The sequence below is a fragment of the Theropithecus gelada genome, chromosome 3 (genome assembly GCF_003255815.1).
Source record: "Theropithecus gelada isolate Dixy chromosome 3, Tgel_1.0, whole genome shotgun sequence".
NCBI classification, from domain to species: domain Eukaryota; kingdom Metazoa; phylum Chordata; class Mammalia; order Primates; family Cercopithecidae; genus Theropithecus; species Theropithecus gelada.
In genome coordinates this window covers 61,859,109-61,878,666 of record NC_037670.1, presented here as the reverse complement: position 1 = coordinate 61,878,666, position 19,558 = coordinate 61,859,109, and the positions used below count along the sequence as shown (strand labels likewise).

At 43.6% G+C, this 19,558-nt stretch overlaps 1 protein-coding gene across 8 annotated transcripts in view; it reads right to left on the bottom strand.

Moving 5' to 3' along the window:
- The window catches only part of COBL (cordon-bleu WH2 repeat protein), a 300,338-nt gene that overhangs the window by 185,988 nt on the left and 94,792 nt on the right, over nt 1-19,558 (bottom strand). For all 8 annotated transcript variants that reach the window (XM_025380655.1, XM_025380657.1, XM_025380656.1 and 5 more), the window contains exon 2: nt 16,338-16,541. In XM_025380655.1, coding sequence (XP_025236440.1) covers nt 16,338-16,541 — 204 coding nt within the window. The remainder of the gene's footprint in view (nt 1-16,337; nt 16,542-19,558) is intronic.

Genomic DNA, 19,558 nt, shown 5'->3' with positions numbered 1-19,558 from the left:
TCAAACAGACTGCTGTAACTATAAATTATTCAGTGTAAACTCCATGGTAACCACACACAGATACACACACACGATGTACAGTAGATGCAAAAAAGATTAAGAGAGAAGAATCAAAGTACACTGCTACAATAGTCAAACCACAAAGGAAGACACCAAGACACGTAAGAGAACTATAATAAAAGTAGAAAACAAATGACAAAATGGCAAGAGTAAGTCCTTACCTATTAATAATTATTTGAAATTCAAATGTACTAAACTCTCCAATCAAAAGAAATACTGTGGATGAACAAATAAATAATAATAATCAACTATATGCTGTCTACAAGAGACTCATTTTAGATTTAAGGACATAGAGGTTGAAAATAAAGAATGAACAATGATATTTCATGAGAAAGGTTAAAGAAAGGAGCCGGGCGCGGTGGCCCACACCTGTAATCCCAGCACTTTGGGAGGCCGAGGCAGGTGGATCATGAGGTCAGGAGTTCGAGACCAGCCTGGCCAACATGGTGAAACCCCATCTCTACTAAAAATACCAAAAATTAGCTGGGCACGGTGGTGGGTGCCTTTAATCCCTGCTACTCAGGAGGCTGAGGCAGGAGAACTGCTTGAACCCAGGAGATGGAGATTGCAGTGAGCCGAGATGGTGCCACTGTACTCTAGCCTGGGCGACAGAGTGAGACTCCATCTCAAAAAAAAAGAAAGAAAGAAAGAAAGGAGAGCAGGGGTAGCTATACTGTCATTAAATAAAATAGGGTTTAAGTCCAAACTGTCATGTGACAAATGTCATTATATAATGATATAAGGGACAATTCAACAGAAAGACCCAATAGTTACAAATATTAATACTTATATCACCAACATGAAAGCACCTAAATATGTAAAGTATTACACTGATAAATACAAAGGCAGAAAGAGACAGCAATACAGTAATAAAACAATAATAGGAAGAGACTTCAAAACTTTACTCTCTAAAATGGATAGATCATTCTGGTAGAAAATCAGTCAATAAGAAAATAGAATAACTGAACAACACTATAGACCAAATTGACCTAAGATACATAATTGCCTCTAATATCAGAAAAATACAGATTCTTCTCAAGAGCATATGGAACATTCTTCAGGGTATATAACAAGTTAGGTGTCAAAAGAGGTCTGAAAATTTTAGTAAGACAAAAATCTTCCAAGTGCCTTTTCCAGCCATAATGGAATGACATTAGCAATCAATAACAGTATTTTTCAGAATGAAAAAAAAATACAAACATGGCATTCACCTTCTGTAATATCATTTTGCCCACAGTCTGAAGATATTAAATGGAAAATTTCATAAATAAGCAACTCACAAATTTAATCAGTGTGATGAAATCTTGCACCATCCTGCCTCATCCAGCCTGGGACATCAACCATCCCTTTGTCCAATATATTCACACTGTATATTCTACCCGACTACTAGTCACTTCATAGCCATCTCCATTATCAGATCATTTGTCATGGTATTGCAGTGCTTGTGTTTCAGTCACCCTTACTTTACTCAATAACGGCCTCAAACCTCAAGAGTAGTGATCCTGGCTATTTAGATGCCAAAGAAAAGCCATAAAGTGCATCCATTAAGTGAAAAGGTAAAACTTCTTGAATTAATAAGGAAAGAAGAAAAAAGTAGGCTGAGGTTGCTAAGATCTATGGTAAAAATGAACCTTCTAATCCTAAAATTGTGAAGAAGAAAAAAGAAATTCATGCTAGTTTTGCTGCTGTGCCTCAATCTGCAAAAGTTATAGCCACAGTGTATGATAACTATTATAACTATATGGTTACAATTGTCATATTTTATTTTTAAATTGATTCATTGTCAATCTCTTAGTATATCCAATTTATAATTAAATTTTATTATAGATGTGTATGTATAGGAAAAAACACAGTATATATAAACCTTAGTACTATCTGTGATTTCAAGCATTCACCAGAGGTTTAAGAACAAATCCCCCACAGATAGGGAGAACTACAGTACATGGAAACTACACAATACCATCTTGAGCAGCCACTGAGTCACAGGAGAAATCAAAAGGGAATTTAGGAAATATCTTGAGACAAATGAACATGAAAACAAAAGTTATCAAAATTTATAGGATGGAACAAAACTAACACTAATAGGGAAGTTTATAGCAGTAAGATCCTACATTTAAAAAGAAGGAAGGGCTGGGCGCAGTGGCCCACATCTGTAATCACAGCACTTTGGGAGGCCAAGGCAGGTGGATCACTTGAGGTCAGGAGTTCGAGACCAGCCTGGCCAATGCAGTAAAACCCCGTCTCTACTAAAAATATAAAAATTAGCCAGGCGTGGTGGCACAGGCTTGTAATCCCAGCTACTTGGGAGGCTGAGTCAGGAGAATTGCTTGAACCTAGAGGGCAGAGCTTGCAGTAATCCGAGATCACACCACTGCACTCCAGCCTGGGTGACAGAGTGAGACTCCATCTGGAAAAACAGTAATAATAATAATAATAATAGTGAAGAAGAGGAGGAAGAGGAGGAGAAGGAAGATCTCAAATAAACAACCTAACTTTACACTTCAGGGAACAAGAATAAAAACAAACTGAGCCCAAAGTTAGCATAAGGAAGTTAATAATAAAGATTACAGCAAAGATAATTGAAATAGGGAACAGAAAAATTAAAAAAAAAAAAAAACTCTTGGCTGTATTAAAAGGAGAAGACTTAAAAACTAAAAGAGGAGATATTATAATATCTTAGAAATATGAATAAAAAAGATTACTAGGCAGTATTACAAGAATACACGAACAAATCACATAATCCCTAAAAAAACAAAAATGGATAAATTCCTCGACATGTATAACCTACCAAAATTGAATCAAGGAGAAACAGAAATCCTGAAGAGACCAATAACAAATAAAGAGATTAAATTGGCAATTAAATCTCATCACACACAGAAAAGTCCAGGACCAAATCGATTCAATGAAGAACACTATCAAATAGTCAAGGAATAATTGATACTAGTGCTTTTTAAACTCTTCCAAAAAAAATAGAAAAAGAGGACATATTTCCAAACAAATTTTATGAGGCTAGAATCATGCTGACACCCAAGTCAGACAAAGACTCCAAAATAAAAGAATATTATAGGCTAATATCCTTGATGAACATGGATGCAGAAATCCTAAATAAAATACTAGCATACAAAATTCAACAGCACATTTAATGGATTATACTCCAAACTAAGTAGGATTTCTCCCTGAGATGCAAGGATGGTTCAACATTTGCAAATTAATCAATGTGATACAACACATCAACAGAGGGAAACATAGGAACTACATAATCGTCTCAATGGATACAGAAAAAGCATCTGACAAAACTCAATATCCATGCATGCTAAAACTCTCACCAAAAAAAGGCAGAGAAGGAATTTACTTCAACATCATAAAAACCATTACAAAAAGCTCACAGCTAACATTATAATCAAGAAAAACTGAAAGCTTTTAAGGCCCATACAAAGCAAGGATGTCCGCTTTCACAACTTCTATTCACTACAGTACTGGCAGTCCTAGCCAGAGGCATTGGACAAGAAAAATAAAAGGCACATACATCAAAAAATAACTGAAATTATCCCTGTTTACAAGTGGTATGATCATATACATAGAAAGCTCTGAAAACTCAACAACAAGAAAAAACTGTTAAAAGTAATAAACAATTTTACTAAAGTTGCTTAATATAAAATCAATACAAAAAAATCAGTGGCTTTTTTTTTTTTTTTTTTTTAGACAGAGTCTCACTCTGTCACCAGCCAGAGTGCAGTGGCACTATCTCAGCTCACTGCAATCTCCACCTCTTGGGTTCAAGTGATTCTCCTGCCTGAGCCTCCCGAGCTGCTGGGACTACAGGTGTGTACCGCCACACCCAGCTAATTTTTGTATTTTTAGTAGAGACAGAGATTCACCATGTTGGCCAGGATGGTCCCGATCTCTTGACCTCATGATCATACCCACCTTGGCCTCCCAAAGTGCTGGGATTACAGGCCTGAGCCACCACATCTGATCAAAAAAAAATCAGTGGCATTTCTATACATAAACGATGATCTATTTAAAAAGGAAATTAAGCAAGTAGGAAAATAGCAACAATAAATAATACAATACTTAGGAATAAACTTAACCAAACAGATGAAAGATTGGTACACTGAATATTATAACACATTGATGAAAGAAATCAAAGGAGACACAGATAAATGTAAAGATGTTCTGTGTTCATGGATTGGAATAATTAATATTGTTAAAATTTCCATAACTCACAAAAAGATCTACAGGTTCAATGCAATCCCTATCAAAATCCCATTGGCATTCTTTACAGAAATAGAAAAGAAACAATTCAAAAATTCATATGGAACAACAAAAGATCTTGAATACTCAAAGATATCTTAAGAAAGAAGAACAAACCTGGAGGTATCAAACATCCTGATTTCAAAACATGTGATAAAGCTATAGTACACAAAACAGTATGGTACTTGCAGAAAATCAAACATGTAGTCTAACGGAACAAAATAGAGAGCCCAAAAATAAATCCATGCATTAAGAGCCAGCAGATCTTTGCCAAGGATGCCAAGAAGACACAATGGGGGAAGGACCATCTCTTCAATAAACAGTGCCAGCAAAACTGAATATCCACATGCAGAAAATGAAATCTGACCCTTATTTCACTCTATATACAAAAAAAAAAAAACCTTAAAATAGATTATAAACACTTAAATATAAGATTTGAAGCCATAAAACTATGAGAAGAAAACACAGGAAAAAGCTTCATGACATTGGTCTGGGCAGTTTTTTGTTTGTTTTTGTTTTTCGTTTTTTTTTTTTTTTTTTTTTTTGGCAGATAAGACACTAAAAGCATAGAAAGCAAAAGCTAAAATAGACAATTGGGACTGCATCGAGCTAAAAGGCTTCTGTCCAGCAAAAGAACAGTCAACAGAGAGAAGGGCAATCTATGGAATGGGAGAAAATACTTGACAGCCACATATTGAATTAAGGGGTTAATATCCAAAATAGATAAAGAACTCAAACAACTCAATAGCAAATAATCCCCTTAAAATGGGCCAAGGACCTGAATAGATATTTCTCAAAATAAGACATACAAATTGTCAACAGGTATATTGATCATCACCATCAGGAAAATGCAATTCAAAACCACAGTATCACCTCACACCTGTTAGAATGGCAATTTTACCAAAAAGACAAAAAATAACAATTGTTGATGACAATGTGGAGAAAAGGAAAACCCTGAACATTGCTGGTAGGAATGTAAATTGGTACAGCCATTATGGAAAACTGTCTGATGGTTCTTCAAAAAATTAAAAATAGAATTACCATATAATCCACCAATCCCAGTTCTGGGTATATATTTCTAAAGAATATGGGCCAGGCACAGTGGTTCACGCCTGTAATCCTAGCGCTTTGGGAGGCTGAGGCAGGAGGATCACCTGAGGTCAAGAGTTCAAGACCAGCCTGGGCAACATGGCAAAACCCTGTCTCTACTACAAATACAAAAATTAGCCAGGCATGGCAGCTCATTCCTGTAATCCCAGTTACTCGGAAGGCTGAGGCAGGAGAACTGCTTGAACCCAGGAGGCAGAGATTGCACTGAGCCGAGATTGTGCCACTGTATTCCAGCCTGGTCGACAGAGTGAGGCTCTGTCTCAAAAAAAAAAAAAAAAAAAAAAAAAAAAAAGAAGAAGAAAATTATATCAGAATTTTTTTTTTTTTTTTTTTTGAGACGGAGTCTCGCTGTGTCTCCCAGGCTGGAGTGCAGTGGCGTGATCTCCGCTCACTGCAAGCTCCGCCTCCCGGGTTCACGCCATTCTCCCGCCTCAGCCTCCCAAGTAGCTGAGACTACAGGCGCCCGCCACCACGCCCGGCTAGTTTTTTGTATTTTTAGTAGAGACGGGGTTTCACCATGTTAGCCAGGATAGTCTCGATCTCCTGACCTCGTGATCCACCCGCCTCGGCCTCCCAATATATCAGAATTTTTAAGAGATATCTGCACTCCCATATCTATTGCAGCACTATTCACAATATCTATTGCAGCAGTATTCACAATAGCCAAGAAGTGGAAGTAATCTAAATGACTGTCAATGGATGAATGGATAAAGAAAATGTGGCATGCATATACAATGAAGTATTATACAGCCTTAAAATTTAGAGAAGGAAATCCTGCCACATGTGACAACATGGATGAAGCTGGAGGACACTATACTAAGTAAAAGCCAGAGAGAAAGACAAACACTACCTGATTCACTTATATATGGAATCTAAAACAGTTGAACTCCTAGAAGCAGAGAGTAGAATGGTGGTTACAGGGGCTGGGCAATAGGGAGGTGGTCAAAGACACACAGTTTCTGCTACAAAGGACAAGTAAGCTCTGGAGATCTGGTGTCTAATGTCCACTATGAGGACTGCAGCTGACAATACTGCACTGTATACTTGAAATGTGCTACAAGAGTTGACCTTCAGTGTTCTCACTACACACACACACACACACACACACACACAAGTCTGTAAGGTGATGGATGTGTTAACCACTTTGTGGCGATTTCACAAATATACATGTAAATCAACATCAAGTTGCACATCTTCAATATATACCATTTCTATTTGTCAATTACACTCCCAATAAAGCTGAAAATAAAACATAAGAAAAAAAAATATTTTTCCCAATGGATACTTGGGACAGTGGACATTTATTTTTTGGTTAAGGAAATGGAAGGAAACTGGCATAAAAGTACATACTTAATTTAACAAGTGATTACAGATCACCTAGCGGGTGCAGTGTGTTACTAGGCCAACTGGAAAACTCTAAAATAAATAAAATTTTGTCTCTGAACTCAAAATACTTGCAAAGCCCTAGGTGCCTGACCAGCCAGAGATTCTCATTCATTCCTCCGTGACCCTGAGCATGAGCTGCGGGGCCCTAACACTGAGCCATAAACCCACAGGCAAACCCAATCCTGCAAGAATCCCTAAAGTGCCTTCTTTCTCATTCCACTGCTACAAGAAAAGAGCATCGATAATGTTCTCATTGACACAAGCAATGCTCAAAGCTATCTCCATGACAATATCTACCCTCACCCACTCTCCAGGAAGTGATTAAGGAACAGCAGGTGCCAATGAGGAAGACACTAGACACCCCTGGGAAATGGGTGCTGGTGGTGGTGGGAGAACCTGGTGGGGCCCGGGCAGCCCCAACCCTCCAGAACCTCACAGTGGGGCTTGCAGGCTAATAACTACCATGAGTTCTGATTCTTTCAGATCCTGGGTAAAAACTTTCACCTCAATGAAGAGCTCCAGGAAACAAAACGGAGAACATCACCATGCACCTGCAGACACGACAGTCCACAGAGAACCCTCAGCATAGGGAATAGACTTCTTAAATATGCGAACACCACAGGCTCCTGACCACATCCTGTGTATCCGTGATGAGCCTGTGGCCACACCGTGCACTGCCCATGGTGTCCTCCAGTCCTCTTGTGGTCTGAGGATGGGGAGCTGGTCCCTGGGTTTCCATGAGGCAGGGGAGCTGGGGTCCACTCTCACTCCATCTTACCTCGCTTTCCCTCTAATCCCCACCAAGAGGCTGTTTCTACCCAGTAAACCGATACAAATCAGTTGTCAAAGAACACAAAAAATTGTACAAATGCTACTACTGTGATCCTCTGTTCTTTTAGTCCAAAAACTGGAGACAGGTTTGGAGCATCTAGAGAGGTGAAAGGGAATAGACAGTCCGGGGGCTCCACAGCTTTTCCCCCGCACAGAGAATAATCCCACCTGGCCACAACAGAAGCCAGTATGCGGTGTGCTCACAGAGGAGTATATTAATTCCAGCCAAATAAATAGTTGAGTGCCCAAATCTCCACCCTGTGTGCTAAATGGATGTCCACAATCTGCTGGTCAGTCCTCCACAATGTGGGCCTTTGCATCCATGCCCCACCCCGTGAAGGCAGCTCTGCCTGGCGAGTGCTCCTCATGTGAAAGCTGCCATGACATTTTCAGCAGTTGAGGGTGGGAGTAGATCATCAACAACCCACCTGCCCAAATTTAAATTGCAGGGTGGCAAAACTCTGCCCCCAAACACTGTAAGAACATGATAATAAAACCCAGTCTCCACAGACATGGGTTATCAGATGTGCTTAAGTTACTTGCAGGGCACAGTTATCCTCTCAACCTGGAGGAGACCTCAGACACCATGGCTGGAACCTGCACCCAGGACAGTGGGTCTTCCACATGAAAGTGGGAAGTTTGGGGGCTGCCAGGAGCTCCAGCTTTGGCTGCTGCTTTGCTCTCTCTGGGGCTGCCTCTATTTGTGCCAGGTAAACACAGTTTTCTAAGGAAGACCTGACTTGCCAGCATAAAAAACCTGGACACACACAAACTCGACCCTGTGAGGACATGGGTTCAATAGCAGGAACTTGTTTTATGACGTTTCCTGCAGGGTTTGACATTCTGTGTGACCCTTCCCAGGCTCATGTAAAATGCAGCTTGATTGACTACTTCTCCACTACACACTTTTCTGGAGCATGTCTTTGCCCAGCAAGGTGTGAGGGGATGCCGTTTCTGGTACTCTGCACCACGCCCTTTAAGTTGCTACTGGCTGACATTTGCAAATGCCAAACTCCAAACAATCCGCCAGTTCTTTCAAGCCTGCTTTGATGCTACTGGAGAATTCACCCAGAGGGAGGCCACCCTTGGGGCAACGGCAGTGCCAACAATGGACAGAGAGGCAGAGCTGCTGCCTACTCCCTGTGGGTTTTCCTTACACGCTCATCAGATCCCAACCTGTCTCTCATCTCCTGAGGACAAAGGATTAATGATTCTCTAATCGGGTGTGACAAGTGCATCCCTCCACAAGACCTCAGTAGGTCACTGGGCCACTGGGCCACGGGCAAGTGGAAGAGGCTGCCTGGCCACTCACACATTCTCGCCACCTCCTGGGTCTGGTCTCCCCTCCTCACTACCTCTGATAGAGCAGCCCCACCCTGATCTGCAGCTTTGTCCATTGATTAGGGATTGGGCGTGATTTCCCACATCAGCACTGGGTGCATTGATGGCTCTTGGAGCAGCCTGCCTGGGATGAAATCCTGGTACCACTGCTCACTGCCTCTCTGACCTGGGTGGCACTGACTGCATCCTCTGTGCCTCAGTTTTATTACTGGTGAGAGCAGAATGACAGTGCCCACCTCACAGGGTGGATAGAGTTTTACGTGAAGTAACATTTTTAAGGCACCAAGCACAGTGCCAGGCATGTAGTAAGCACAAGGTCAGTGCTTGCTAAATAAATGAGTTAATTTGTTCCTACTTTTTCTATTTTGGATTCTACATAGTAAGGCATTCGCCTAGCGCAGGGCAAAGGATCGCCTGTCTGTATGTTGCGAAATGCCGTCCTGCTCTCAGCAAATGGACCAAGATATTAGACCTTTTCAAAGCAGCATCTTTGAAGCAATGCAAAATAGTTTCTCAGATTGTACAAAGAATAAAACTAAGACAGTTAGACCCTCTCAGAATGTCAAACAGAGTCAGGTATGTTAGGAAAGTGACTAGGGCTAGGGCTCTCCCTGGCCTCAGGGATGATCCCATAGGATCGCCATTTTCATTGACTACACAGACATCAAGAAAATCTCAATCTCTTTCCTTCTCTCTCTGCCTCTCCTTCTCTTTCTCTTATCTATCTATATTCAGGTTAAACCCCAGGTTCAACAGAAAGATAAAAGACAGTAAAAAAATGGAATGATTACCATAAAATTAAGATAGCAGGGGTAGTGGGAGTTATAAGAACAGGCCTTTCAGGTTTCTCTCCCCTTCCTCCTCAACATCGTTTTTACCTCTCACTTCTTTACCTCTGTTCCCCCAAATGCCTTTTAAGTGCTCATAAGGTAGAGGTAAATGTTACTTTGTTGTTGTTGTTGTTATGGTCTCTGATTTTAAACTTAACAAGTGACTATAATTATTATACTTCTTTAAAAATAATATTTTCCAAATGTGTACAGATGTCAAAAATTTTTTTTGTTTGAGTCAGTGACTTCAATTAGGAAAAAAAAAAAAAAACTGGTTTCCTTTCATAGGTGGTTCTTTTTGAAATCTTAGCAGAGCCCTAGATGAGAAACGGACAGCCTGTCCCAATACCCGTCCTAGTGCAGAGGGGCCACTGTCCCTCAGAAAGCAGGCAACAGCAAAAGATTGCTTGGGGAACACACAATTGGGACATGGATGTCAGAGAGGCCAAGTCCTACTTCCATTTCCATCACACCCTGCCCAATTAATGAATTACTCTTCTCTAATTGAGGGGACTTCTATCTACATTACAAGCCAGCTGTCCTACCAGATCCTCAGACCCCATTCAGTGTGGAAATGGACTGAAAAATACTCTGTGATGAGGCTGCCAAGGGTCGTTCTTGAGCCACTGATACAAATCATGCCTATAGTCCCCCTGTTCATGCCACCCCACCAGTGAGACCTTGGGCTCATTCTTAGGACCGCATACTCATCGAATATCCCTGACATCTAGCAGAGCCAGTGGCATGCACCATAGCAGGGGACTGCAACTTTAAGACGCAATCTGAACCTTCAGGGCTTGCTGAAACACAGGTTGCTGGGCTCTTCCCCAGTATTTCTACTCAGGGGGTCTGGGGAGGGGCTGGGAATTTGCGTTTCTAACAAGTTCTCAAGTGAAGCCATTGCTACTGGTCTGGAACCCTACTTTAAGAATTACTAGACTCTAAGTACCCAGGACATGCACACTTAGCACATATGTGTTAAGTAAACAGGTCACTCAGTGTCAAGCTTACAAATCACTTTAAGGTAGCTGTAGCTACTTCCCAACACAAAGTTAAAACAAATTTAATTTGCATGAACTGTCAAATCTTAAACTGGTCCAGAGTGGCCTAGTTTCTTGTGTGGGACCTAAGCTCTGGACGAGGCAGACTCTGGCGTAGCAGAGTCAAGCCCTGGGAGACAGTCCAGTCTGACGGCTGAGTCTTCTACAGCAGCGGTCCCCAGCCCTCCGCCATAGACGAGGACTGGTCAATGGTGTGTTAGAAGCCAGGTCGCACAACAGGTGAGCAGTGAACAAGCAAGCATTTCCTCCTGAGCTCCATCTCCTGTGCGACCACAGCGGCACTGGATTCTCACAGGAGCGTCAACCCTATTGCGAACTGTGTATGCGCTCCTTATGAGAACCTAACGATACACACAATGCGCTTGAATCATCCCAAAGCCATCCCTGGCCTGGTCTGTGGAAAAACTGTCTTCCACAAAACCAGTCCCTGGTGCCAAAAATCTTGTGGCCTGCTGCACTACAGGCAGTTCATGCCAACGAGGCCCTACACAAAAGGACACATCGGCAGAACACAAAAAGGGTCAATGTGGAGACAGGTGACCTGAGGAAGCCCAGAACCGGGGAAGTCTGTTGGCTAGAGAGGCAGGACTCTAGGGGTAAGGCTGAGTTCTCTGTAAGGATGCAGTTTCAGAGAGGCCTGGGTCCCAGGCTGTCAACTGAGGTGGGCAGGGGCCTACCTCGCAGATGCAAATCAGAAGCCACGTCACCAGAAACGGAACCCATGACTAACACCAGAGCCACAGTGAGGAGGATGGTGTCAGACCTCTGAGAATTGGCCAAGCCTTCACAAACCGAAACACCTCCTAGGGCCAAGCAGTTGCCACCAGTCTTTGAGGGCTCTCATGATGTGAGTTTAGGGAGAGATGGGGGTTGTCGCTAACTGGAGAGGGAATGCCTTCTGTAAAGGCATCCACATTTCAAAACTGTTAAAAGACAATGCTAGCCAGGTGCAGTGGCTCACATCTGTAATCCCAGCACTCTGGGAGGCCGAGGCAGGCAGGTCACTTGAGGTCAGGAGTTTGAAACCACCCTCGCCAACATGGCGAAACCCCACCTCTACTAAAAATACAAAAATTAGCCGGGCGTAGTGGCAGGCGCTTGTAATCCCAGCTACTCAGGAGACTGAGGCAGGAGAATTGCTTGAACTTGAGAGGCGGAAGTTGCAGTGAGCCGAGACTGTGCCATTGCACTCCAGCCTGGGTGGCCGAGCAAGACTCCATCTCAAAAAAAAAAAGTCCAGGTTACCAAAGTGGGCTCTGGCTCCCAGGAACTTACTCTATTGAAAAGGGAAGTCTTTTAATAGAAGCATAATCACACCAAGGTGCATATGACTTGCAACCTTGTGACTTTCAGAACAGCCTTCTTGGGGCCTACTCAACAGTGCATGGCAGCAAAGCTGTCCTCTCAAAGGTTACTTCCTTCAGTCCAGGGCCAGGACCTCATACCCAAGAGTGCAAGGCCAAGGCCACAGCCCTTCAGAGGCCTCCAGGAGACCACACATGTGCTCCATCAATACCTTCACAGGACAGAGAAGGCTGAAGGTCCCTCCCAGCCTCTCTTCCCTTGTACCTGAGAACAGGTGAGCCCTCTACAGAAGGAACATGGAGGCCCAACACCTGTTGCTGCAAGAGTCCTGTGCTGTTTCACAAGGACAGGGACCTAAAACTCCCTGCACAGGTCTAAGCTTGTCTGTTGTAAAGGGGGTGTAATGGCCTGGAGAGGTGGAATCACAGGACTGAAAATGAGGCAGATTTCCTCTGTTCTGCAAAAGGAAGGCTTGCCTTCTTCTGCCCCAGCCCTTGGCCTTGAACACCAGCTTGGCTGCAAGGCACTGACCACATCACAATAATACAGCCCAACACATTAAATACTTGACACCTTTTGTAAAGGGCTCTTCGAAGATCTTTTCTTTTTTTTTTTTTTTAGACGGAGTCTCACTCTTGCCCAGGCTGGAGTGCACAGGCACAAATCTTGGCTCATTGCAACCTCTGCTTCCTGGGTTCAAGTGACTCTCCTGCCTCAACTTCCCAAGTAGCTGGGATTACAGGCAAGCACCACCATGCCCAGCTAATTTTTTTTACTTTTAGTAGAGACAGGTTGGCCAGGTTGGTCTCGAACTCCTGACCTCAGATGATCTGCCCACCTCAGCCTCCCAAAGTCCTGGGATTACACGCATGAGCCACTGCACCTGACTGAAAGATCTTTTCTTTTCTTACGCCTCAATTAAAGTGATGTGATGGTGGCCTCTGTCCAGCAGCAGTGTGGGGTGCTGGTAATACCACATCCTTAAGGTAGGCCAGAACATTTCCCCTGTGAATGGCCCAGAGCACCAATTCTCAAGTTTTAATCTGTAAGAACAGACTCCAACTTTTATTTATGTTTCTAAATTCAAGGGAAGTTTAAAAAAAAAATCACTGATTTTCCAAATGGGATTATCAGCATCCAATTACTAATGTGTTTCCTTTGCGGAATATTACATGTCAGGGAATAACACAGTTAAGGGGCTGACTATAAATTACAAACTCCTTGCTTACCCTATGAAAAGGTGGCATGTTCTTTACTAAACCCACTTTTTAAGACAGAAGAGAGAAACCACAATGACAAAAAATAAGTAGATCTATTTTAAGCAAGGGTCAGGAATGTAACTGCAGCCCACTCTTATATTACTAAAGAGCATAACATAAAACCAATTCCCAAAGCAAGGAGCTGCTGCATCCACAATAGTTATCCCACAAAAGACCCACTGGAGGCAGCTCACAGCCGCTGCTATAACTCACTGATGCTTCAGGAAACCATGAGAGGGGATAATAATTCACTACTTAAGAAAAACAACGTTATTTTAATACTCCATCTCTAAGGCTGCACCTATTCTCAGTCACTACATTACAAAACTACCTGGTGGCCACCTCTACTTTATAAGGGAAATAAAAGAAATGAAAGCATTTTTTTAAAATAATATTTTTACTTTTGGAATGGGCATTCTATTCTTTCCTCATGCATTTGTAAAACTGGATCCATGAACTGCAGAATTAAGACATGATCCATAATGCCATTTTCTTTCCTTTTCTTTCTTTCTTTTTCTTTTTCTGAGATGGAGTTTCACTCTTGTTGCCCAGGCTGTAGTGTAATGGCATGATCTCGGCTCACCACAATCTCCACCGCCCGGGGTTCAAGCGATTCCCCTGCCTCAGCCTTCCGAGTAGCTGGGATTACAGATTATCTGCCACCACGTCCAGCTAATTTTTTTGTATTTTTAGTAGAGACGGGGTTTTGCCATGTTGGCCAGGCTGGTCTTGAACTCCTGACATCAGGTGATCCGCCCACCTCGGTCTCCCAAAGTGCTGGGATTACAGGCGTGAGCCACTGTGCCTGGGCCACAATGCCATTTTCTAAACAAAATATGTACCTAGGAATTGGGCTAAAATCTAAGAACTGCGAGTAAACCCTAATATACCCACTGAGAAAATTTCATGCATATGCTAAAGTGTCTTTTAAAACTATAATAATGTGACTAATTTCTTAAGTTACAAAGTTGTATAGGAAAAGTGTACCATGGCCTACGACTACTTTATAAAACAAAGAAACTCACAGAAACTCCTGTCACTCCACTGTGCATGAACCCTGGAGGGAAAGCCTATCGAATTGCCGCAAGAGACAGTGGCTTCCGGTGGACCAGGCTTTGAGCCCAGGCACCTCCCACCTTGATCCACTGTAGATAGCTAACTGCGCCTGAGCCCTCCTGCTATGACCACAGCCACAGGACCCCCACTGAGGAGCAACCTCCGGTTCTAGCCCAGTGGCACCACACTGGAGGGCAGGTTGGCCTCACCTGGTGCAGCTGCAATACTGTATCCCATAACTCAACAGTTCCAATCCTAGGCATACTCCGAGGCCTCGAGCAACACCCCCCAAATTTTTATTCACTTATCTCATAAAATACTTTTGAAAAACGTATGTACCCCTTTGCCAATTAAACTATCACCTGGAATTTTGATTATAAACTGGTTAATTTGAAAAAGTAACAAAATAGTTGCAAAGGATTAGGTAATTTCAACTATAATCTAAATACTGGTATTTTAAAATAAAATGCTTACATCACTTTTAATTTAAAAGGCATCTGTGAGAATAAAAACACCCAGGGTGATTTAATTTTCCCCATTATCCATTAAAATTACTCAAGCAAATTGCTTCATAAGAATAAAACATTTTATATCATTTCTTTTTTTCTGGAGTTGAAGTTTCACTCTTGTTGCCCAGGCTGGAGTGGAATGGCACGATCTCGGTTCACTGCAACCTCTGTCTCCTGGGTTCAAGCAATTCTCCTGCCTCAGCCTCCCGAGTAGCTGGGACTACAGGCATGCACCACTATGCCTGACTAATTATTTTGCGTTTTTAGTTGGTTTCACCATTTTGGTCAGGCCTCCTACTTCTGACCTCAAGTGATCTGCCTGCCTCGGCCTCCCAAAATGATGGGACTACAGGCCACCGTGCCCAGCCCATTTTATATCATGTCTTATTCTCTGTGTTTTCTTATAAATGTTGCTTCAATTCACTGCTGCATCAGAATTACACAAATATACATGTATGCTTGAAAGTTTTTGTAATTAATCATTCTATCATACTTCTCTACAGTAAAAACATGTATAAATTCTAGTTAACTTTTCTGTGACTTCGCTAGTTCTTTTTATTATACATTGGGTTATCACTAAAAGCATCAGTAAGAATAGCACAAAACTATTCGAACAAAATTATGATATATTTTGATCAATGTCAAACATAAAATGTGCAAGTCTATTGGTCATAAACTTGAAATGCTATGATGAAGGAGGCTTTGCCAATGTTTCAGCTGCATCTTTTGTGAGTGAAGTGGCATGGGACACTCAGCCACAGGCAGATCAGTCCTGAGAAGAGTGCATGTGGGAACTGAGGGTCTCAAATTCAAGCCCTTAAACTGGAAATCCATGATTGGGTTGGTTTATTCCTTCATTTAAATCTGAAATATTTTCACTTTAGAAAGTTGATTGCCAGTTGTACACATACCACCACAGGTTGCTGCAAGTAGGTGTGGGAATGGCTAATTCAGGAGGCTGCCCTCCCGGCTGGGTCCCTTCAGAGCCGAGGATGCCTGAGACACACTGTGGCTGCTGCCCCACCCAGGGGTGTAGGTCACCGCTGCACCTGCCCTCCTTTCTGAGCCTGCCTCCTCATAGGAGGGAGCCCTGGAGCCCCAGCTCTCCTAAGAATCTGGTGAGCCATCATGGCTGGGCCAGTTAGCATAAGCCCACCCCAGGTGAGACAGTCCAGGCTGCTCTAAGTGGTCACTAGGCCCGATTTATATCCATGAGGTCCCTGAGGTCAGACCCGATGAGGAAGAAAACACAATACGTCAATATCTGCCTTTCCATTCTCCCCGCTATACTCGCAAAGTGAGTACAGCGACTCCTCCCGCAGCACTGGCTCTCACCTCCCATTGAGCACGCTCCTCTTCTCCAGTCCACTGGGCAGGACCACGGTGACGTCCACGGTGCTGGCCCTCAGCGCCTCCTTCATGCGAACCAAGTTCTGCTGTGACCCAAGGGCCCCGTCGTGGGGGGGCTTCTGGTCGCTGTGCACGTGCAGAGTGGCAGCCTTTCCAGGAGGTGGGGGAGCACGAGCCTTCATCTTCCTCCTTAAAAACCACAACACAGAGGCATGGAGTGAGTGGCAATGTTCCTACCTGCCTAGGAATAATTCATTCTTACACACACTCAGGTCTGTCTTCAGGAGTGCCTTCCGAGTGCTATGGCCTTTTTAAAATCAGTGTCCCCCAAACAAGTAAAAACTAATAAAGTAAACAAAACAGAGAAAGGGTTATTGAAAGGAAGCATTCCCAGAAAGAAATACCTTAGAAATGTGCTAGCTGTTGTGGAGGTACACAAGCCTGTTTTCATAGGATCTGGTCAAGGGGAGGGTGGGTGCAGCGGGGTTTGGACTGACCCTTCTGAATTGTCATGGGGATGACACATCACATGAATTAATGATCACAATGAATCAGGTGGGCTCGCTGACACGTGCAACACTCTATTAAATCCTGCCCCAGCTCCAAATCTATGGCCAGCCTGCACTTATTCCCAACAAATAATCTGTACCCAGCTACTCAGAGGCACCCCTGTGATAGAATTTCATCCAACATCCCTCCCCACGTCCAGTGTCACCACCCTGTTCCAAGCCCTCATCTCTATGGCACACACAAAGGTGGAGTCACGTGAATCATACACGGTACACAATCCACCCTTCCCTCCACAGTGTGACTGGAAGCAGCCTGCAAGGACTGTTGTCTTCTCAGGCCTGACTTTGCTCGGGGCATGTATTGCTTACACGCCTGGCAGGGCCCACTGGCTGTGGCCTGAGCTGCAACCAGCAGGCTGCAAGGGCCCCAGGGAAGTTTGTTTGCCCAGCAGAGTGCTGTGTGCATTAGTGTGTGCATGCATGTGTGTGTGCCTGCATGTGCACGTGTACACATTAAAGTTAGCCAACATTTAAAAAATTGGAATATGTCACACTAACAAAATAAATTTTGGCCTGCTTTTGGGAGAAAACATTTGATGAAGTCTAGACATCTTCACAATAAAAAACGGCTGTGTGTTTCCATCTGGATCTACTGACCGCAGGACCTGTTCACTCAGTGACATCACACATCTGTGCCCTGTAGGGCTGTAAACACATATCCAAACTTCCAGAGAGTCTGAAGATCTCCACCAGCCCTAGACCTGAACCATTCTTCAATGTCCTCCACTCTTCTGGCAATTGGCCTACAGCTCCAGTTTCCAGAAGCTGTTTACTTTTAGAATGGGCATTCTGTTCTTTCCTCATGCATTTGTAAAACTAGATCCATGGACTGCAGAATTAAGACATGATCCACAATGCCATTTTCTTTCCTTTTCTTTCTTTTTTTTTTCTTTTTGAGATGGAGTTTCACTCTTGTTGCCCAACCAATCCCCAACCATCTTGGCCTCACTGTACTCTCTGCCTCACTTGTTCTGTTCTCAAAGATATGGCTCAAAACAATGTCATCGGAGAACCCATTTCTGGGTGCTCCAGGCCTGGGCACACACATAGCTGAATCAGTGATATATACATTGGCCGCACTGTGGCTGGAAGCACTTGGGAAGCTTAAAACATGTCCAGGTCCTATCATGGACCAGTTAAATCTGAATACCAATTCTATTATTATTTAATAACTCTAGAAGGCAGCAAGGCCATTTGTATTTTCAATATGTAGCATGATGTAGTTCATATTTGTGGGTGCAGTCATCTACCACATAACAGTGCTTCAGTCACTGAAGGATCACATATACAAAGGTGGTCCCATAAGACCGTAATACCTTTTCTATGGTGAGATATGCTGAGACATACAAATGCTTACTACTGTGTTACAGTTGCCTATAGTGCTCAGCACAGTAACAAGCTGCAAAGGTTTGCAGCCCAGGAACAATAGGCTATAGCATACAGCTAGGTGTGTAGTAGGCTGTACCATGTAGGTTTGTGTTGGGTACATTCTGTGATGTTCACACAATGATGAAATCGCTTAAGGATACATTTCTCAGCGTGCACCCCATCATTAAGCTATGCATGACTGTGCTTAAAAATGCTTATTGATGACGATGATATTGACACGGCTGAAAATCATACATAGTTCCTGCCTACAAGAAACACTGCAGACTTACAAAAGCCTGAGATAGGAATGAAAAAGAGATTGCAGAATAAGAAATGTTTCAAAGAGCCAAGCTTTCTGAGGGAGAAAAAACCTGAGTAGACCACATTAGTGGGCTGTCTACCCTAACACCCTAGCCAAGGAGGCCTTGAACTGTCTTAAAGATGAGCAGAAATTTCAGATATGAGAAAAAGAGACAAAGCCTGGGGCAGGAGGAGAAGTCCCCAAAGGGAAAAAGAAAAAAAAAGAAAATGCTGTACTGCACATCACAGGAGAAGATGCTAAAACAGCATGCCCGGGCTAGGGACACCTGCCAGAAAGCACTCCAGGGTGTTTGGGATTTCTATTTTATTATTTTTTCTTTTCTGAGATGGAATCTCATTGTATTGCCCAGGTTGGACTGCAAGGGAACAATCTTGGTCCACTGTAACCTCCGCCTCCCAGGTTCAAGTGATTCTCCTGACTCAGCCTCCCAAGTAGCTGGGATTACAGGAATGTGCCACCACACCTGGCTAATTTGGTATTTTTAGTAGAGATGGGGTTTCACCATGTTGGTCAGGCTACTCCTGACCACAGGTGATCCGCCTGCATGTGGATGGTCTGTGCATGTGGGCGGGCTGTGCGTGTGGGTGGCCTGTGCGTGTGGGTGGGCTGTGCCTGTGGGTGGCCTGTGCGTGTGGGTGGGCTGTGTGTGTGGGTGGGCTGTGCATTTGGGCAACGTGTGCGTGTGGGTGGACTGTGTGCATGTGGGTGGGCTGTGTGTGTGGGTGGCCTGTGGGTGTGGGTGGGCTGTGTGTGTGGGTGGACTGTGCGTGTGGGTGGGCTGTGTGTGTGAGTGGCCTGTGGGTGTGGGTGGGCTGTGTGTGTGGGTGGCCTATGCGTGTGGGTGGGCTGTGTGTGTGAGTGGACTGTGCGTGTGGGTGGGCTGTGTGTGTGGGTGGCCTGTGGGTGTGGGTGGGCTGTGTGTGTGGGTGGCCTATGCGTGTGGGTGG